This window comes from Passer montanus, unplaced genomic scaffold (assembly GCF_014805655.1).
Source record: "Passer montanus isolate IOZ18808 unplaced genomic scaffold, ASM1480565v1 scaffold68, whole genome shotgun sequence".
Classification (NCBI taxonomy): domain Eukaryota; kingdom Metazoa; phylum Chordata; class Aves; order Passeriformes; family Passeridae; genus Passer; species Passer montanus.
Window position 1 is genome coordinate 2,890,828 of NW_024371926.1, and position 21,504 is coordinate 2,912,331.

Genomic DNA, 21,504 nt, shown 5'->3' on the forward strand with positions numbered 1-21,504 from the left:
GCGCTGCCGGGAGTATTTCTGGAGCGCGTTGTGCTCTTTCCAATCATGTGATGAGGACATTATTTAAGGCGGCCGCGGGGCCGGAGCAGCTGCAGGCGGTGCCACGCTCGCAGCCGGCCGGACCCCCGCGTGTCTGCGGCCCCCCCGCGCCCCCTCGCCATGGTTGACGCCTTCGTGGGCACCTGGAAGCTGGTGGACACCAACAATTTCGATGAGTACATGAAGGCGCTGGGTGAGTGGGCGAGGCTGGGAGCGGGCTTACAGTCACATCACCCCTTTTTTGTTTTTATCGTGCCCCCCCAGTTTGCCTGGTGAACTCCCGCCCCCCACGGGGGTCTGGCTGGGGGGGATGCAGGCGGAGGGGGGGTCGCTGCTGCCGCCGTGGGGGGTTTAGGGGGGCTCCGGGGTTTTGTGCACGCGGGGCTGGGCGGGGTGAGGGGGTCTCAGGCTGGGTGAGGGGTCGCGTTCTCCCCGTGCCCCCCCCGGGGGCAGCCCTTGGCAGAGGGTGGAGGGATGAGATGGCCCCCGTGGGTCCTGGGGTCTCTCAGGACCCCCCCCCCCCCCTTCCCCAGCCCCCGGGCCCCCCGCCACCCACCCCCACCAGGGCCGNGGCACGGCTCACGACCCCAGTGCCCCCCTGGCTGTGCCCAGCCCGGGGGTCGGGGCGGGGGGCGGTGGCCGGGGGGGGTGGCCGGGCCGGGGTGGCCGCTGGCAGCGCTGCCGGGAGTATTTCTGGAGCGCGTTGTGCTCTTTCCAATCATGTGATGAGGACATTATTTAAGGCGGCCGCGGGGCCGGAGCAGCTGCAGGCGGTGCCACGCTCGCAGCCGGCCGGACCCCCGCGTGTCTGCGGCCCCCCCGCGCCCCCTCGCCATGGTTGACGCCTTCGTGGGCACCTGGAAGCTGGTGGACACCAACAATTTCGATGAGTACATGAAGGCGCTGGGTGAGTGGGCGAGGCTGGGAGCGGGCTTACAGTCACATCACCCCTTTTTTGTTTTTATCGTGCCCCCCCAGTTTGCCTGGTGAACTCCCGCCCCCCACGGGGGTCTGGCTGGGGGGGATGCAGGCGGAGGGGGGGTCGCTGCTGCCGCCGTGGGGGGTTTAGGGGGGCTCCGGGGTTTTGTGCACGCGGGGCTGGGCGGGGTGAGGGGGTCTCAGGCTGGGTGAGGGGTCGCGTTCTCCCCGTGCCCCCCCCGGGGGCAGCCCTTGGCAGAGGGTGGAGGGATGAGATGGCCCCCGTGGGTCCTGGGGTCTCTCAGGACCCCCCCCCCAGCCTTCCCCAGCCCCCGAGCCCCCCATCAGCCAGCCCCAGCATGGTCAGGGGGAGTCCCACAGCCCAGAGCAGGGCGGGGAAGGGGGGACAGACACCAGTCCCCCCTCACCCAGCTCAGGGTGGGTGCGTGCTGCTCCCGGATCCATCCCTCCTGCCCCCCCTCTCTGCTCCGGCCCCGGGGGCGCACGGAGCCCCCCAGGAGCATGAACGGGCAGCAGTTTGGGGGCTCACCCTCCAGCAGCACGGGGAGGAAGGGCTCGGGGGCGCGGAGGGGCTGGTGGCCGCCCGTGCCCCTCCGCACGCCCTCACCCCTCGGTCCCCAGGCGTGGGCTTCGCCACGCGGCAGGTGGCCGGCTTCACCAAGCCCACCACCATCATCGAGCTGGACGGCGACAAGGTCACCGTGAAGACCCAGAGCACCTTCAAGAACACCGAGATCACCTTCAAGCTGGGCGAGGAGTTCGACGAGACCACGGCGGACGACAGGCACGTCAAGGTGAGCCCCCAGCCCCGCCCCGCCCGTGGCACCCCCGAAAGGCTCCGTGGGCTGCGGGGGTCGCTCCGTCAGCCCGTGGGCTCATCCTGGCTGCGAGAGGAGCACCTCTGTGCCCGCCGGGGCTGCTGCTCCAGCCTGCTCCCGTCCAGGCAGCCCCCCCGAATCCGTTTTGCAGCGGGGGTGCCCCGGGGCAGGACGGAGCTGCCGGGAAGGTTGAGCAAGAGCCGGGGCGAGCGCCAGCTTGCTCAAGAGGAGGCCGGCGGCCGTGGTGGGGCGGTGGAAGTGTCCCTGCTCCGGGGGAAGAAGGCCACCACCTCTCTTTTTGAGCCCACTCCCCTCTGTGCCCTCCCAAGCGGGCAGGGCTGCAGGGATGGAGACCGGGACAATCCCAAGGGCTCATCCCAGGGCTGCGGCTCCCTGGGGAGCTCAAAACTTCCCGGGCCAGGCTGCTCCTCCCTGTAAGAGCAAGGAAAAAATCACCTGGGGGAGAGCGGTGACTTTCCTGGCCTCTCCCACCCTGCAGGGACATTTTCCCTCACAGGAATGGCCCAGCTCCTGATTTTTCCTAGATTCCAGCTGCCGCTCCGTGCACGCAGCAGCTGGCCCCACACCCAGCGCGGGGGGCACCTCGGGAGGAACCTGGGGGCTCTTTGGCCACAAAACCCTTTCGTGGCCCCAGAGCAGGAAGCACAAAGGGCTGGGCTCGAGCGAGGCTGGGGGAAGGGGCTGAGTGTGAGCTCCCTCCCCGCCGCGCCCCTCCCGCCCCAGCTGCTGGCCGCTGTTCAAGCAGCACGAACGTGTGACCGGCCCGCGGCTCCTGCCACAGCCCGGGACGTGCCCTTGGGGTGTCCCTCGGCCGGGCCAGAGGGCGCGTGATGGGCAGCGCGGCCGGGACGGCTGCCCGAGGCACGGGGCTGGACAGGATGGGGTCAGCCGTGGGGTGCCAGGAGCTGTGGGGCACCCAAGGTAGCATGGAACGGTTTGGATTGGAATGGACCTTAAAGTTCATCCAGTGCCACCCCTGCCATGGCAGGGACACCTTCCAGGTCCCAGGTGCTCCAAGCCCTCTCCAGCCTGGCCTTGGGCACTGCCAGGGATCCAGGGACAGCCACAGCTGCTCTGGGCCCCTGTGCCAGGGCTTCACCCCCTCCCAGGGAGGAATTTCTCCCCAGTATTCCATCCGTCCCTGCCCTCTGGCTGTGGGGCACCCAAACCCTGCGGGTACCCAAACTTTTGGACAGCTGAGCAGTGAGGGGGCCCAGCTATGGGGAGAAGTGGGGTCTGAGGGAGCACCCGGAGCCTTGTGGGGATCTGGGGCTGGGGCTCACCTGAGCTCCGGACAGAGCCCAGCCATGGGGGCACCCGAGGGGCAGCCCCCGGCTCAGGAGGGGCAGGGTGGGGGGCACAGGGCAGGATGGGGACAGGCAGGCGGTGCCAGCGCTGGTGCCAGTGCCTGTCCCGGACCAACCCCGCCCTGCGTGCCGTGGCCGGCGCTGTCACCGTAACCTTGGCACGGGCCGGGCTCCGGGGGCTGAGTCAGCAGCGCGCTGTGCAAACAGCAGCGCGGCGAGCACAGGCGCGTCCGCTGCACCCAAAAGCCGCTCCAAACCCCTCGGCGGGCCCTGCGGGGCAGGGAGGCTTCGGTCCCAGCCCCGGTCCCATCCCCGATCCCCGCCCCGCGCTCCGGTCCCCGCCGGAGCCGGTGAGCCGCGCCTGGGAGCGCGGCCGGGACAGGCCCGGGTGGCCCCGGGGCACGGAGGGCAGGGTGACCGTGCCGGTGGCACCTGCGGTCACAGGGGGACAGCCGAGGCCGTGAGCCAGTGCAGGATCCGGGCTGGGCTGAGCGCGGCTGACCCAGCCGGGCGGGGATGGTGCCAGGTCGGCATCCCTGCTGCACCTCCAGGCCGATCCCGAGCCCTGCGGGGCTCCAGGGTCCCCTCTGAGGGACAAACCCCCGAGAGGAAAGTAACTGTGGGTCTCAATCCCTCCCTGCAGTCCTTGGTCACACTGGATGGAGGCAAACTCGTCCACGTGCAGAAGTGGGAGGGGAAGGAGACCTCGCTGGTCCGGGAGCTGAAGGATGGGAAATTAGTCCTGGTAAGGAACTGGTTTTATTCTGACCTTCCCACTCAGAAATGGTTTGAAGTGGGAAGAGCTCAGCTCGGAGCTGGCCAGGGCAGCACTAACTCCCGCACCTCTCTGCCCCCAGACTCTCACCATGGGCAACGTGGTCTCCACCCGCACCTACGAGAAGGCGACATAGACGCTGTCCCAGGTCCCCTGCCTGTCACCCGGTGCCACATCGTCCCCACCTCCTGGCCCCGTGCCAGGCACGGCTTCCCTGGGCTCGGAGCCGCTGCCCCACCGGGGCCGCCCCTGCCCCGCCCGGCGCCTGCAGGGGCTCCAGGGGCTCGGGGGGTGGTTTCGTGGTTTGTTGTTGGGTTCTTTTTTAACTGATAGTGGGAAAAGTCACATGGAAAAATAATAAAGGTGTTGTTACAGCTCTGTGCTCGGTTTACTCGGGAAAAGGCGTTTTTGGCACGTGCCCACCCACGGGGACGGCAGGGATGGGGTTCATGGCCAGTGGTCCCAGCAGCCCATGCCAGCCTCCTCTCCACGCTGCGGGGATCAGTTCTTCAGTTCTGGCTGGCCATGTGCGCTCCGGGAATGCCCCTCCCAGCCAGGCCGATCCCCCAGGGCAGGAGCCCCCCAGCCCCCGCAGAGGGACAGGCTCCCCTGGAACAAAGGTCCTGAGCGCCTGTGGCCGGACTGGGGAAGGGAAATGGCCCCAAAGGGGGAGGCAGCCTTGGGGAGCCGGGGCGGGAAGCACAGGGAAGGAAAAGGGAAAGGGGAGGCTGCAGCAGCAGTCCCAACTCTCGTGCCACACCAACAGCTGCCTCTCCCAGCTCCCTGCAGAGCCAGAGGCCGCAGGGGCGGCTCCTTCCCCGTTCACATCTGTCCCAGCAGGGCCGAGCTGCTCCTGGCACCCTCCCCCTGCCATCCCCTCCCCTGACCTTCAGCTCCAGTTACAAGATTTATGCTCCCTGCAGAAGGCTTCTCCTATGGGTTACCTCACCACACACCCCCTTCCCACCCCAGGGAACCTGGGGAAGCAGCCAGAACTCCAAAAAAAACCCTTTCCCGTCTCCACGCAGCCAGAGCTGCTCTCCCCCTGCCCAAGATGAAGTGTGGAGGGGACAGAAGAAAGGAGCCAGTACAAAGTGCAGCTGGAGAGAGCAGAGATTTATCTTCCATCCCTTTCCAAGGCAGCAAACACTCCACAGTCCATGTTTACTCCCAGTATCTGCACTCCCCCATTTGCTCCTTGCTCCTCCACTCCTGGTGTTTGCAGAGACCGAGGGAGCCGGGGCAGGTTTGCAGCCCAGAGCTCTGTGCCAGGGGGCTGAGGTCCCATCAAACCCTGTCCCCAGCACGCTGTGGGCCTGGCTGTGCCACCCCGAGCTCTGTGCCAGGGGGCTGAGGTCCCACCAAACCCTGTCCCCAGCACGCTGTGGGCCTGGCTGTGCCACCCCGAGCTCTGCAGGGCTGCTGTCCCCCTGTTGTCACAGGAGCTGGGACCTGGCAGTGCCCAGGCTGTGGCACAGCAGGGGTGCCCTGCAGGGTGTCATGAGCCCGTGCTGGCAGCAGCTGTGGGACAAAGGGGCAGCCTGTGCCCAAGGTGACAGAGGACAGCTCGCAGCCAGGTCAACACCTGTAACAGCACACGTTACTTTGAAATAAACTCCTTGTCCCTGGAGCAGGAGCTGCTGGTCCCTGCTGGCTGCACCAGGGAATGCCGTGGCAGCAGCCCAGCCTGCCCTGCTCGCCCCAGGGCTACTTCTTGTGCTTCTTCTTCTTCTTCTTGGGAGCCTTGCTGGGTTTCCTGGCGTGCTTGGGCCTCTTGCTGCAGGGCTGAGCTCCGTCGCTGTCCGAGGCCGAGCTGGCCGAGTCCGACTCCGAGGACTGCCTGGCCTTGTGCTTCTTCTTCTTCTTCTTCTCCTGGGAAAACACAGCAGAGTGGGAATGTGGGAATGCCCGCCCTGGTGCTCAGCAGGGCAGCACGAGCCTTTCTGGGCCTGTTCCTGCATGGAAAGGGCACAGTGCCTCAGGAGGCAGGAGCTCACCACCACTGCCAACCCTCAGCTGCAGGGCAGGGCACAGAGCACGGCAGGAATCGGAGCAGAGGGGCAGCATCATGGAAATCCGAGGCTGGAAAACACTGGATAAGTCATGGAAGGAGAGTCCTTGCTCTCATTCCATTATTCCATCAGGGCAGGGCACAGAGCACGGCAGGAATCGGAGCAGAGGGGCAGCAACATGGAAATCCGAGGCTGGAAAACACTGGATAAGTCACGGAAGGAGTCCTTGCTCTCATTCCATTATTCCACTGTTCTTTATTAATAAAAGTTGGAAGGACGAAGCGTTTTTGCCCAAAAATTTGGTTTCTAAACCAGCCATGAGCACCATCCCTACAGCCCCAGCCCAGCACCAGCTCCAGCCTGGCAGGACAGGAGCACTGGAGCACCCAAACACTCCCAGCTCTGGGCAGCAGAGCCCAGTGGAGCTTCCCTGGAGCAGGACGAGGTCAGTGCCCTCCTGCAAGATGCAGCTCCTTGCACAACCTCCCAAAAGATTTCACCACCCCTCCTCTTTCCCAACTTCCTCTTCACCCCTTCCTGCTCCCCAATTTCTCCTGAACCCCAACCTGCTCATCTTCCCATTGCACCTTGTCCTGCTCCCCAATTCCCTCTGCATCCCAACTGCACCCCTTCCTGCTGATTCCTTCACACACCCTCCTGTTCCCAAACTTCTCTTCCACCCTCCTCTGCTGCTCTCTCCCTCATGCTGTGTTTCTGCAAAGCCCTGAGCCAGAAGCTCCAGAGTGACCCTTGGCTGCAGCAGGAGAACAGCTGGTGTTGGAGTAAAGCCCCTGAGGAGCTCTGAAATGGATCTAAACTCTCCAATTTGTGACAAAGCAGCAGGCAGGATTACCCTGAGGTCAGGCCTGGGGGCACTGCGATCACCCCAAGGCAGACCAGCAGTGTTTAATGATGCAGGATGGCAATTTGGGGATATTTAATCAGGACACAGGCCTGGGGAGAGGATCTGACTGATGCCAGGGTTCATCCCCTGCATTCCCCTCCAGCAGGGAGCAGGAGTGCTGCCAGCAGCTCCCAAGGGCCTGGCAAAGTCCATCCTGCAAAAACTCAGGTGTTCCTTCACCTTGGCTCTGGAAATGAAGGGAAGCAGCTGAATGTGCCTCTAAAACAACTGCACCTTGCATGGTCAATGCACAGCTGCAGATTTCTGCCCCAGCACAGCAGCACCAGGCTCCAGCAAGGATCCACCAACTCCAGCCATGGCCAGCCAGTGCCTGAGAGACTCTCCTGGCAAAAGGCTCTGAGGGTGGTTTGGGTTGGAAGGGAGCTGAAAAACCACCCAGTTCCACCTCTGCAGGCTCCAGCAAGGATCCACCAACTCCAGCCATGGCCAGCCAGTCCCTGAGAGACTCTCCTGGCAAAAGGCTCTGAGGGTCACAGAGTGGTCTGGGTTGGAAGGGAGCTGCAAAACCACCCAGTTCCACCTCTGGGCCCTGGCAGGGACAGCTCCCACTGTCCCAGCTGCTCCCAGCCCCAATGTCCAGCCTGGCCTTGGGCACTGCCAGGGATCCAGGGGCAGCCACAGCTGCTCTGGCAATTCCAGCCCAGCCCCTCTCCACCTCCACATCCAGGAATTGCTTCCCAATATCCCAACCAAATCTCCCCATTTCCAATTTCAATTCCATTCCAATTCCATTCCCTGTGTCCTGTCCCTCCATCCTTGTCCCCAGTCCCTCTGCAGCTCTCCTGGAGCCCCTTCAGGCCCTGCCAGGGCTCTGAGCTCTCCCTGGAGCCTTCTCCTCTCCAGGGGAGCCCCCCCAGCTCTCCCAGCCTGGCTCCAGAGGGGCTGATCAGGAATTTCTGCCCTATTTGAGGACTCAAGCAGAGAAGCCAAGGAGGGTTTCAGGGAGCAGAGATGGCAACCGAGGTGACCAAAGCCCTGGGACAGGTTTAGACAGCCCCAGTGAGGAATGTGGCCCAGCAAGCTCAGCTCAGAGCTCTGACTAACCCAGCTTTTAAGCACCTGTGCCCAAATTGGATTGGGTGTCCGAGCACCAGGCCCAGGCTGCCAGGTGAGGAAAAACGAAAGGAGCTGGCAGCTGATTTTTAATCAAACAGAACAGCTTTTTTAGGGAGCTGGAAGAACAAAGACAACACCCAGAGCTGAGCATCCAGCAGAGTCCTCTGGGACTCCAGGGAAGGGAGCAGAGGATGGAGTGGCTCCACACCCACCAGACCCTTGGCACATTTTAGCTCCCTAACACCAAATAATGTCATCCAAAATTGAGTCTATTTTCCTGTGGGGTAACAACAGACTCATCAAAACTCCCTGATCCACAGAGGAGAGGCAGAAGCAAATCCTCCCAGTCCTAAGAGGATGGGAAGGAGTTAAATCCTCCAGAGAAGGGGATGCAGCAAGGAGAATTTTCTCAAGCTTTTCCAGCCCGTGCACATGGTGAGAAAGTTTGACAGGACCTTCACAACCAAGAGCTTCATTCCAGAGCTTGGGAAACTTTCTCAGGATGTGAGGGCTGAAGGCAGGACAGGATGTCACACACGCTCCTGGGGATGGAGCAGGGGACAAAAAAGCACACATGGGCATTGTGCTGGCTGGAAAAATCAACAAACCCTCACTCCCACCTTTTTGGGAGCTTCTAACAGCCAAGATCACTCCAAGAGAGGCAAATCCCTTTTCTGGCACACAGTGGGGCTCTTGGGGTGTCCTGTGCAGGGCCAGGAGCTGAACTAAGTGATCCTTGTGTGTGCCTTTTCCAACCTGGATATTCCAGGATTCTCTGATTCTTCCAGTGCAGCAAATCAGCACAGCCTGGGCTGGAAGTGCAGCAGGAAACAAGGAGAGCTGAGCATTCCCAGAGGAAAAATGGCTGCTCCATGGCTGGAAGGGCTTTGGAGCACCCTGGGACAGTGGAAGGTGTCCTGCCCATGGCAGGGGTGGCACTGGATGGCATTTAAGGTCCTTCCAACCCAACCCATCCCATGATTTTATGAATTTCAGCAGCAGGAGGCAGAGCTGCTGCAAAATCCTCCTGCAGGAGCAGCATCCTGCCCCAGACCTCTCCTTCAATGCAGCAGCCCAGCCCTGAGGGAGCAGCACTGAGGTCACCAGGGGGTGTCTGCAGCTCAGGGACTGCCCACAAAGCCCAGGTCTGTGCCTGCAGGGACACCCTGAGCTGCCAAGTGCCCTCCAGCCCTGCTGGATGGGGCTCAGCTCAGCTCTGGCACACCCAGCTCAGCTCAGGGCACACCCAGCAGCCCAAACACTGCATTTTGGGGCAATATTTGGAGAGGATTTGGCCCAAGCAGCTCTCAGTGCAGAGGGCTCCCAGCACACAGAGCTGCAGTTCATGGTTCCTTGCACATCCTGCCCCACCTATCAATTAGCACACCAGAATTGCTCCAAAACCTCTCTCCAAGCCCCTGCTGGAGCTGCCAGGACAGCAGCAGGCTGGGCTGGAGCCTGAGTGCTGGTTTTCATGGAACTCCTTCCCTACTGCTCCAGAAATTCCTCCAAGAGGGGCCCCTCCAGCACTCCAGGCTGTCCTTTGTGAGGAAACTGCTCCAGGCTGTGCTCTCAGAATGTTCAACAGCTCATTCCTCCTAAAGGTATTTGGGGTTGAGATAAGAGGGGAGTGCCCAGAACTGTCCAAGAAGTTGAAATATTTTTCACCAGACCCTTCTGAGGAGTTAAGATCCCATTCCAAGACTTAGTGTCTTATCCTTGTGAAAAACTGGAATGGATTCCTAATGTCTGTCTGCATCCCCAGGGGTGTGCCAGGAATCCTTCTAGGCTTCTTAATTTTATTCTTTATCCTCATTCCACCAGCCAATTTCATTCCAAACAAGATTCATTACACCAATCTAAAGGTGGTTTTGCATCCTTTGTTGGAGGAGCAGTCAGAATGAAGCTGAGGAGAAGAACCCAGCCAGTAAATAAAGACAGCCAGATTCAGAAAAATTTCAGTGAAGACAATGTGTGAAAGGCTGTGGTCTCTTAATGCCAGAACCAGTAAAACCAGTAAAACTGAGGATGGACCAAGGCTGGATGAGCCACAAGTCACAGAACAAACACACTTAGGTGTGGTTTTAACATGAAGATCTGGAAATCTTTGAAGAGGTGAGGAAAAAAGCATCAAAGTCATAAAAAAGCCCCAATCCCAAAGGCCACCCAAAACCACCTCAGGGATGAGCTGTTCCATGTGGAATAAAGCTCATAAGGAACTCTGAAATGGATCCAAACCCCCAAATTTGAGGTTGTGTGAACAGAAGATGGGATAAACTTGGAGCATTTCAGTGCAAGGGGTTATCCCTCAGTCAGCACTGCAGGTTTTTTCCTGGAGGACAAAGGCAGCAGGATGAGAAGGGCTCAGCCATTCCCAGCCTCCTGCCTCCCACACAAGCCCAGCAGGGACACTGCTGTTCCCACAGGAGCTCCTTCACCCTGTGACCCCAGCAGGAGAAGGGACACGGAGCCTGGGCCTGCCCAGCTGTCCCAGACAGCCCCAGGGCTCGTCCCTGGCACAGCACCATGGAGTCCTGGAATTGTTTAGGTTGGAAAAGCCCTCCAAGACCAGCCAGTCCAGCTGTGGCCCCAGCACCTCCCCAGGTGCCACCTCCACGTGGTTTAGGAGGGGTGGGGACTCCAGCACTGCCAGGACAGTTCTATCAACCCTTTTTGTGAAGGGTTTTTCCCAAATATCTGGATAGGAGATATTTGGGAAAAATCCCAAGTGGGGTATATAAAGGGAAAAGCAGACAAGGGAGCAAAAACTTCAAAGGCAGGGGGCAGAACCCCTCCATAAATCTTCAAAACACCCAGACTGCTGAGAGGGCAGGGAAGCCAGGAGTGGTTTGAAGCAGAGGTGGGGTCAGAGTAGGTGCAATCCCCCTGCCCTCTCCTGCTCCAGGGGAGGGTGGCTCAGTGTTTGCTGGCTCTTACTTTGCACTTCAGTGCCATCTTGCCCTGTTCTGGGGAAGAGAGAAGGGAGCAGCTGCACACTCCTGTGCTGAAGGTACAAGGATGGGGAGAACAGCCATGTTATTGGGCTGTCAGGCTGTCATGTGGACCTTTAAAGGTCTATTTTTTCTAACTTGCCATGGGCTGAGCAGTGGCTGCCCCAAACCTCTCTCAGCACAACCTGAGGCTGCTTGCTCTCACCCCTCCCCTCATTCCCTGGAGCATCCCCGGCTGTCCCCTCCTGGCAGGAGCTGGGCAGGGCCACAAGGTCCCCCCTGAGCCTCCTTTTCTCAGGCTGAGCCCCTTCCCAGCTCCCTCAGGATTCTCCAGACCCTTCCCAGCTCCGTTCCCTTCCCTGGACACCCTCCAGCCTCTCCCCTTCTCCCTGCATCACCCATTTTCTCAGGGGTTACAGGAGACAGGACAGGGCTCAGTGCTGCCACCCAAGGATGTGTCACTGTCACACCAGTGCCACCCGAATCCAGCTCCAGCCTGGGAATACTGAGGGGCTCAGGCAGGAGGGAAAACAGGAGCTGGGAACCACTGGGAAGGCAAGGTGAACAAAAAAAAGGGGGTGAGGATCCTGGAGGAATCTCTGGGAAGAGGAGAAAAACCCCAGAAACTGCAAGGAAACATCAAATCCAGGAAAGCACAAAATGCTGACCCTGAACAATCACAAATATTAATTTTACTGCTCTGACACTCAGTGGAGATGGAATCCCTTGGGAGCTGGCAGCTCCCTCCTCTCATTTCAAAACCCCAGGGCCACACTGGTGTCACACACAGGGGAGGGCACAGGTCAGCAAGGAGATGTCCCTGAATGCAGGGAGCTATTTCCACATGCTGTAAATCCCTGGAGCTCCAGGCAAGCAGGGAAGCACATGGTGGCTCCCAGACAAGAGCACAGCAGGCACTCCAGACTACAAGGGAACCATTCATCCCCAGGATCCCACATCCTGCCTCCAAAAAAGCTCCAAGTTTTATTATTCCAGCTCTGGAAAACATCTGACAACTTTTGATGTCACCCTTGAGAAGGGAGGGAGATCAAAGGAACAAGCGAGATTTCAAGGAAAGCTATTAATCCACCAAAGCAAAAAAAAATCAGGAACAAATTCAGGACAGTGACCCACATTTCCTGTAGTGTCAGCAGGGCAAGACTCCACTGGGAATCCCCATGCTGGTGGATGGGCAGGGGTAGGTTAACAAGCTGTCTGTGCACTTCTTTGTGTAATTTTCCCCAAAACTTTTAAATAACTTGAGTCTTTTCTGCCTGTTGCCAGTCTCCAGGGATACAGAGAGGCCACAGAGCTGGAAGGAGGGGAAAAAACAGAGAAAGGGCTTTGGAAGAGTAATTAAAAGTGGGACTGTGAAGGGGCTGATGGAAGAGTTTGTTTATTTATTGAAGTGTTGAACTGGATTGTGGCTGCCCCTGGATGTGTCCCAGGCCAGGCTGGATGGGGCTTGGAAACCTGGGGCCATGGCAGGGGTGGGATAGGATTTAAGGTCCCTTCCACCCCAAACCCTCTGGGACTCTGTGAATACTCATTCCTGAATAAATTTGACCATCAAAAGCTCCTGGCTTAGGTTCAGCTCTCACCTGTGTTTTATTTTATCTCATCCTGCTTCGAGCCAGAGGTCAAACACAGCCTGGGAAATGTCTCTGATCTGGTGCCATTTTCACAGGGACAGAAATTGCTCTGGAGCCTGGGAATGCTCCCTGTGCAAACACAGCCAGGGATTTTCCCCCAGAGTGTGCAGATAAACCCAATTCCCACAGCTCTGGCAGGGTCAGGATACCCCTGGAGCCAGCAGGGCACTGAGTCCAGATCAAAGAAGGGTGTGAGGGCAGGAAAAAGAGGAAAACAGGAATTCAGGAGACTGAAGCAATGCCTGAAGAGCCTCACAAAGACCAGGAACAACTACAATCATCTTTTTCTCACTCTAAGAATATCTTTTGAGGGCTATGTGTTGTAGCACAAAACCAGCTTGAAGGGAACTTGACAATAACAGGAGAAAATCTAAGAATCAGTAAGAAATCTACAGAGGAGGTTCCTGTTTTGCTACAGAATCTGCCCAAAACTGAGGCACCTTCTCAGCCCACACCTGGCTACTCACACCACCTGGCTGGAGTAACTCAGTTGTAGCTAAAGAGCAAATCCCCATCCCCCATTTCCTTTTCCAGGCCAGCCAGAGGCCACCTCATACCTTCTTCCTCTTTTTTGAAGACTCCTCAGGCTGGCTGATCTTTTTGTCCCCTTCATGTCCTGCTGCTGCCCCCTCCTCTTCCTCCTCCTCTGGAATGAGGCTGTATTTGGTTCCTCCAGGCTGCATGAAACACTCCTTGGCAAAGTGACCTGGAAAAAAAAAGGTGTTTGAAGGAACAACCCAGCCCCTTTTCTTTCTTTTTGTTCTTTTTTTAACAAATGCATTTCATACACCTGAAGTGCTGCCAAGGCTCTTTTGATTATCAGTCACAAGGAGAAAATCTACACTGGACATTTTTTATCCTGGAATTTCAGCTGGTTGAACATGCCCTGATTACACAGGACAGGGAACAAACATAACCCAGGTCATTCTGGAGGGATTAGTTAGGCAAAAGAGAAAATATTCTTGTCTCAGCAAGTAAAAATCTGTCTCTGCACGGGTTTAAACAGTCCAGAAAAGAATGGGGGAAAAGTAAATTGGTGTGATTGGCACCTAGAAAATGAGCTAAAGCCACAAAGAGAGAGAAATTCAGCTCTTCTGGTTCTACCCTTTCTACACTGGAGAAATCAAAGCTGACCTACTAAGAGCTGCAGGGGAAATTTGGAGAGCTGGCACTTGCTGTTAGGAGGAGACACCATTATTAAAAAGCAGACTAGAAATAGGCATAATCCTGATTTTTGGGGTTCTTTAAAATACTGTTTTATACATAATAGTTCTTTAAATAGAAATAATCCTTTAAAATAGTATTTTAAGGAAATTTCTCTATAACTACAGGGCCCACACTCAGCATTAACCTCCTCCAGAATAGCACGAGCCCCATTAATCATTTCCTCTAAATAACACAAGTAGGGCACAGCAAAAACTCCTGCACAAAAAAAAAACTACTTTGTACCTCAGCAACTTGAATAAATCTACTGAAATTCACCACAAAATTATCTTCATACTGCTGAACCAGGCAGGACATCATTACAGCAGGCACAAACTTGGTTTTAGCTCCAAGAGACAGCTCCAGTGTCCCATTGTCCCACCAACTGAGCTGCAGCTTCCACTGATGGTTGTTCACAGTGGGATCACCTGCTGAAGGTTTGTTTGCTTTGTAAAAACCAAAATCAGAGTAATTACCTCAAATGGGACCGGTGTCCCAGGAATTCCTGGATGTGGCACTGAGTGCTCTGGGCTGGGAACAAGGTGGGGATGGAGCACAGCTTGGATTTGATGTTCTCAGAGCTCTTTTCCAACCTAAAGAATGGTTGGGGTTGAAGGGACCTCAGGAGATCACCTGGAGCAGGTGACACAGGGACACATCCAGGGGGCTGGGATGGCTCCAGAAAGGCAGACTCCACTCCCTCCCTGTCCTCTGCCACTCCTCATGTACAGAATTTTTTCCTCACAGTGAGGTGGAGCTCGTTGTGTTTCACTTTCTGGCCATCAGTCTTTGTCCTGTCCCTGAGCAGAGCCTGCACCATCCTCTGACACCCCCTGGGGATATTTGTGTGGATTGATGGGATTCCCTCTCAGTTTTGTTCTCCACAACAACCAGGCCCAGCTCTCTCACTCTCTCCTCATTTCTCCAGCCCTTCATCATCTTTGTGGCCTCCACTGGTCCCTTACCAGTAGCCCAAAATGGTGTGATTTTAAGAAATAAACTTTTAAATTTTTTTTAGGGACTTTCATTAAATCTTTTGGTTTTGTAGCAAGTGATAAAAATTCCCTCCTCTAAAGGAGGAACATGGAACCAAACTTCAGTCCTTACAACCACATGTAACCACATCAGCAGCTGTGGCTGCCCCTGGATCCCTGGAAGTGTCCAAGACCAGGTTGGACCCTGGGGCTTGGAGCAGTCTGGGATGGTAGAAGATGTTCCTGGTGACTGGAATCAGGTGGGATTCAAGGTCCCTTCCAACCCAAACCATTTTGGATTCCAACCACAAGACAGACACTGACACAAGCCCTCCAAGGGTCACTGCCTGGCTGGGACAGAGCCATAGGGCAGCAGCCCAGACCCACCTTTGCAGCCACACTTCTTGCACACCGTGTTCAGCACGGCCTCCAGGGTGATCTTCTGGCTCGTGTAGTCCCTGAAGCTGCGTTTCTTCCTCTCATCCTGGCTGGGAGGACAAAAACAGCTCCAGTTTCAATCCATTCTCATCTTTCATCCCTCATTTTTTACAAACAAAAGGCTTTTACGTTTTTGTACGACCACGAGGCTTTTAAAGGTTATGTGGTGTGGTGGTTTTGGTTTGCTAATTTGAGATTTCACTAATTTTGAGATCATTTGTGGCTGCAGCTCTCTTCACAGAGAGCGTCCTGGATTTCCCACAACAGTCTCCCATGCAAAACCAGGATACTCTCAAAGTAAAACTTTCTAAACCCAAAGAGCTGAGCTGACCTGGCTTGGACACCTCCAGGGATCCAGGGGCAGGCACAGCTGCTCTGGAAATTCCATCCCAGCCTCTCCCCAGCTCTCAGGGAACAATTCCTTCCCAAAATCCCATTCATCCCTGGCCGGGCAATAATTAGCATTGATTCCATGATTCACAGCAGGCTGATCAATAATCTGTCTTTTTTAAGAAACCCATCGCTTTTATAGACAGTTACAATACAGACAGACTTAATTGGTCCTCTAATCAAAACACCATCAACACCGGTTAATTAAGAAACCACCCTTTGGTAAACAAATCTCCATAACAAATTCCACATGTTCACAACAACAAGTGCAGCAAGTGAAGATAAGAATTCTCATTCTTTTCTCTGATCTTCTCTCAGCCTTTCCCAGGACAATGCCTGGCAAAGTTATGCTGCTTTCTGTGGCCAGAGAGCTGCTGCCACACAGCCCTGCCCTCTGGCAGTGGAAGCCATGCCCCCTGGGCAGCCATGCCCCCTGCCCCTGGGCAGCCATGCCCCCTGTACCCTGGGCAGCCATGCCCCCTGTCCCCTGGGCAGCCATGCCCTGTGTTCCATGGGCAGCCATGCCCCCCGTGCCCCCTGGGCAGCCATGCCCCCTGCCCCATAGGAAGCTGTGCCCTGTGTCCCCCGGGCAGCCATGCCCTGTGTCCCCTGGGCAGCCATGCCCCCTGTGCCCCCTGGGCACCCATGCCCTGTGCCCCCTGGGCACCCATGCCCTGCGTTCTGCTCAGATTTACCCACTCAAGGGAAACGTTGTTGGGGTCCAGGTCCTTGCCAGTGCCTTGGTGAACAACCTTCATGGAGAGGGAGAGCTTCAGCTTGTCATCCTTCATCTGCAAACCACACAATTAGCAGGATGAATGACCTAACGATGCTAATGAACTCCCAGGGTGTTTGACTTTAATTAGGGTTACCTCTCTCCCGATGAGCTTGACCCAGACCTTGTCCCCCACGTCGAGCATCTCTGCGGGTTTGTCCACGGGGCAGGAGGACATGTGAGTCCTGTGCACCAGGCCTGCAGGGAATGGGAGAGAGGGACAGGAACAGTCTGTCACCTGAGAGAGGGGACAGGAACAGCCCCAGCTGTGTCACACTGAGAGAGGGGACAGGAACAGCCCCAGGTGTGCTGCCACCCTGCAGGTCCTCAGGGCATGCAGGGAATGCTGAGGGGTGTGGGAAGAATGTACTAGGGTTAATAAATTATCAATAAAGTAATTATAAAACATAAATATAATTAATTAATTATAAATTAATAGACAAGTTAATAAAATTAATAAGCTAAAATAATAACATTAATAGAATTAATAAAATAAAATTAATGAAATTTGTAATAAAATTAGTAATAAACTAAAACAATAATATTTATACAGCTAATTAAGAAATTCAATAATAATATGAATGAAAATAATTAATAAAATGAATAAATTAATAAGTGAAATTTTAAATTGATTAGTGTTCATTTAATCCTCTGCTCATCCTTTTTTCTGTTCTATAGACAATTCTCCACTGAACCTCAGATTTGCAGTTTCCAAAGTGGCTTGGAGCAGATAATCCTTTGGGGAGTGGGAAGAATGTGTTTTACACTATTAATAGAGTTTTAAAACTATTTATTTTAAAAAGGTTAAATTTAAATTTATATGTACATATGTACATTGTATGTCAATTTATTTGTTATTTATATTTTTTAATTTAAATTTATATTTATCATAAATTAAATTTATTTTTAAAACTTTATTTCTTCTTTAACTCATTTTGAATTTCTATTTTTTGATTATTGTTTATAATGCAGGTACCACCAGTAAAGCTGTAATATTAACAATAAATACAAGTAATAACCATATTTATAAATAACAAGTACCTTTATAAATAATAATTATATTTATGAATAATATATAATAATAAAGAAATTTGTGAATAATCTATTTTTTAGTAATAGATGTATTTTGGAGGTTGCTCCAATTTTTGAACTGCTATGACAGGTGACACCACCCCAAACTGGATGGGAATTTGGGTACTCACAGTGGAGAGGAGGGTTCTGCAAGTAATAAATATATTTATAAAACTAAATATCCTTAGGAATAATAAATAATAACAAATATATTTGTGAATAACATATTTATTCACAAATATATATTATTCCCAATATATTTACTATTTATTCACAATATATTTTATTATGTTATTAATATTATTATATTCAATATATTTTTCATAGAAGTATTTTAGAGGGTGCTCCAGTTTTTGACCTGCTTGGACAGGTGACACCACCCCACCTGGGCTGGAATTTGGGAACTGCCAGCAGAGAGCAGGGTTCTGTAAGTAATAAATGTATTTATAAAAATAAATATATTTATAACACAAATATCTTTATAAAAATATTTATTAATAAATAATAGCAAATATATTTGTGAATAATATATTCATTCATATTACATAGTATGACTTATTATAAAAATCATAATATAGAATAATTTTGTTAATATTATTATGTTAATCATATTATTATATTCAATATATTTTTCATAGAAGTATTTTAGAGGGTGCTCCAGTTTTTGACCTGCTTGGACAGGTGACACCACCCCAGCCTGGGCTGGAATTTGGGAACTGCCAGCAGAGAGCAGGGTTCTGTAAGTAATAAATGTACTTATGAAAATAAATATATTTATTAATAAATAATAGCAAATATATTTGTGAATAATATATTCATTCATATTACATAGTATGACTTATTATAAAAATCATAATATAGAATAATGTTGTTAATATTATTATGTTAATCATACTATTATATTCGATGTATTTTTCATGGAAGTATTTTAGAGGGTGCTCCAGTTTTTGACCTGCTTGGACAGGTGACACCACCCCACCTGGGCTGGAATTTGGGACCTGCCAGCAGAGAGCAGGGTTCTGCAGTGTGAAAAATGTGTGGTTTGTGATGGGCTTTTCACAAATATTCAAATGAATGTTAGATGCGTTATGTTAGGTAATATAGAATAATGTTGTTAATATTATTATGTTAATCATACTATTATATTCGATGTATTTTTCATGGAAGTATTTTAGAGGGTGCTCCAGTTTTTGACCTGCTTGGACAGGTGACACCACCCCACCTGGGCTGGAATTTGGGACCTGCCAGCAGAGAGCAGGGTTCTGCAGTGTGAAAAATGTGTGTTTTACAATGGGCTTTTTACAAATATTCAAATGAATATTAGATGTGTTATGTTAGAAAGTGATGCTACTTGAACTTTCTGAAGTAGTGTGAGAGATAGTTTGAGGTTATAACAAAGTGGTCAAATAGAAACCATGCTGTGGAAGATGCTTTTCAAAGAGAGGAATGAGGGACTTGCAGCAGAGCAGCCACAGCACACCTGGATCTTTCAGAGAATAAAGAGAATTTACTGATCCCTTGTCAGAGGGAATTCACTTCTTCCTGCCTCCTCAGCCCTGAGGAAGAGGGAGCAGCTGCCACTGACCAGCCAGAAATAATTCCCTTTGTGTGAATGGGATTTGTGCATCAGGGATGAGGTGTAAGAACATGCAGCAGGCACTGCTTCTAAGGGTTAATCCCCTGGTAACCTCGGCCACCCCAAATCCCCCTGTGCCACCCCAAATCCCCCTCAGCCACCCCAAATCCCCCTGTGCCACCCCAAATCCCCCTTTTCCTGCCCCATTTCCCCCTCAATCCCCCCAAATCCCCCGTGTGTCCTTTTTCAGGCTTATTTCACCCACAAAGAGGTACCTGGACAGTCCCCAACTCCTTCTTTTATTGGCTCATATTGTCCTAATCCTAATTGTCCATACTTTTATTTCTCTAATTATATAACTATCGTTATAACCATTTTATTACTATTAAACTTTTGCAATTTAGAAACAGGTGATGGGTGTTTTTCAGATGCAGGAGGAGCAGTCTGGGAGCACTGGGCTGTTCCAGCCCCACTCCAAGGCACTTTGTGCCTCCCCAGCAGCCACAGTCCTGCCCAAAACCCTGCCCATAACCCTGCAGGGAGCAGGGAGAGGTTTCCTGGGGACCTGCAGCTGTCCCACTGTCACAAACACAGCTTAAATCTGATTTTCCACTTATCTGCATTTCATTAATTTATTTAGTTTCATTTATTTTGTTGTTTTAGTCTTTTTTCTCCACTCTTTTCCACTGACCATTAAAAGGAGGAAATTGGGCAAACTGCAGAATTTCTACAGTTCTGCCATTACCTTCAAGTGGTTCTATAAAATATTCTTATTTTAGTTATCAAAACCTCCACTAAAAGATTCTGAAGGTACCAAACCCCCAAAATACACAGAATTTACCAAAATCCCACCCCAAATATCCTGAAGTTAACAAAAACTCCTTTGAGTCTTCTATGGTAATCATGCAAAAGTCCATCAGATTCTAAATGCTTTCCAAGTTTATTCCTAATTTAGGAAAAATTCATTTTCTGGGGTTTTTTTTGTGGGTGGGTTTTTTCGTTTTTTGTTTTTTTTTTTTTTTTTTTTTAAAGTGATTGGTTTTTTTTTTTTGTTGTTGTTGTTGTTTTTGGTTGGTTTTTTTTTTTTTCTGAAAGCCTTTAATTCTGAGCAGGCTGCTTGCCTTGGCTACAGCAACAATGAAATAATTTCACAGACACCAACCTTGCTTCCTGCAGCCTGGGATTTTGATAAAGGCCCCATAGTCTGTCACTGCAGCAACCTGGGGAGAAAACAAACAGCAGAGCTGGAGAAAATCCCAAAGAGGGGAGAATGTGCACAACAAACCTGCCCAGCTCACTGACCTGGAGATGGGCAGAGAATCAGGGAAGGGTTGGAGGGACCTTAAATTCCACCCAGTGCCATGGCAGGGACACCTCCCACTGTCCCAGCTGCTCCCAGCCCCAGTGTCCAGCCTGGCCTTGGGCACTGCCAGGGATCCAGGGGCAGCCACAGCTGCTCTGGCAATTCCAGCCCAGCCCCTCCCCACCCTGCCAGGGAACAATTCCCAATTCCCAAGATCCCATCCATGGCTGCGCTCTGGCAGTGGCAGCCATTGCCTGTGTCCTGTCCCTCCATCCTTGTCCCCAGTCCCTCTGCAGCTCTCCTGGAGCCCCTTCAGGCCCTGCCAGGGCTCTGAGCTCTCCCTGGAGCCTTCTCCTCTCCAGGGGAGCCCCCCCAGCTCTCCCAGCCTGGCTCCAGAGGGGCTCCAGCCCTGCAGCAGCTCCGGGGTTTCCTCTGGGCTCTCTCCAGGTGCTGCTGCTGTTGGAATTGTGAGCTCTGCAGGTGGGGAATCACCCGAGCGGGGCAGAGGGGCAGAATCCCCCCTGCCCTGCTGCCCCAGCCCCGCACACAGCTGTGCAGAGCTGCCCGCGCCCGGCCCCGGCCCGCGCCGAACCCACAGAAGGAATTCACGCCGAGCCCGGCCCCGGCCGCACCTCGCCCTGGAAGATGGAGTAGAGCTCGGGGAGCGGCTCCATCGCCTCCCGGGCGCCGCGACAGCCAGCTGGATCCACCGCGCGCTACCGCATCTCCTCCGGGATGCTGAGAAAGGAAACATTTCATCAACGCCCGAAAACCCCGGAGCCCTCGGGGCTCAGCGGCTTGAGCAGCGCGGGGATGGGCCCGAGCGGCACTGCCCGGCGCAGGACTGACCCGGAGCGGCGCGGTGGGACAGGACGGCTGCTCCCGGAGCCCGCGGGGCGGTGCGGACTCGTCAGCGCCGGCGGCGGCAACACCAGCGCGGCGCCATCCCCTCAGCCGCCATTCCCCCCTCACGCTGAGAGCCCGCGCTCCCCGCCAATCACAGCGCGCAATGTTGCCGTGTGCCGGCCAACAGCCAATCGGCGTCACCCATGCTACCCAGGGCCCGCTCTCCCCCAATCAGAGCGAGGCGCGCCAGAACGCGCCGCGCTCCCCGCTCCATCCTCGGCGCGCCGGCACCGTGTCGGGGGGCGGGACATCCAGGGCGCTCCGCCAATCAGCGCGGCGGGCGCGGCGCCGACAGCCAATGGGGCGCGGGGGGCGGGGCCCGGCGGCCGCCATGATCGAGCAGCAGAAGCGGAAGGTTCCCGGGCCCCCCGCG

General features: G+C 54.0%; 2 protein-coding genes across 4 annotated transcripts; one reads left to right on the forward strand and one right to left on the reverse strand.

The window, feature by feature from the left end:
* The first annotated feature begins 749 nt into the window (after positions 1-749).
* Positions 750-4,275, forward strand: FABP3 (fatty acid binding protein 3). The gene is given in 5 exon segments (XM_039728982.1): positions 750-836; positions 838-946; positions 1,600-1,772; positions 3,768-3,869; positions 3,982-4,275. Coding segments are annotated over 5 exon segments (510 nt in total). The 5' UTR covers positions 750-764; the 3' UTR covers positions 4,036-4,275.
* ZCCHC17 (zinc finger CCHC-type containing 17) lies at positions 4,124-21,211 on the reverse strand. Of its 3 annotated transcripts, none has more exons than XM_039728979.1 (9): positions 21,075-21,211; positions 20,858-20,963; positions 20,085-20,142; positions 16,373-16,473; positions 16,200-16,291; positions 15,060-15,160; positions 13,945-14,126; positions 13,053-13,201; positions 4,124-5,771 (listed from the first exon to the last, which is right to left on the reverse strand). In XM_039728979.1, exons 2-9 carry the CDS (start codon positions 20,897-20,899, stop codon positions 5,336-5,338), a joined length of 1,161 nt encoding a protein of 386 aa, XP_039584913.1. In that variant the 5' UTR covers positions 20,900-20,963; positions 21,075-21,211; the 3' UTR covers positions 4,124-5,335. The 3 variants fall into 3 exon arrangements, with proteins under 3 accessions (XP_039584913.1, XP_039584912.1, XP_039584914.1); XM_039728978.1 differs by having other exon boundaries at positions 13,945-14,129; XM_039728980.1 differs by lacking the exon at positions 13,945-14,126 and having other exon boundaries at positions 5,464-5,771.
* Between the last annotated feature and the right edge of the window lie 293 nt (positions 21,212-21,504).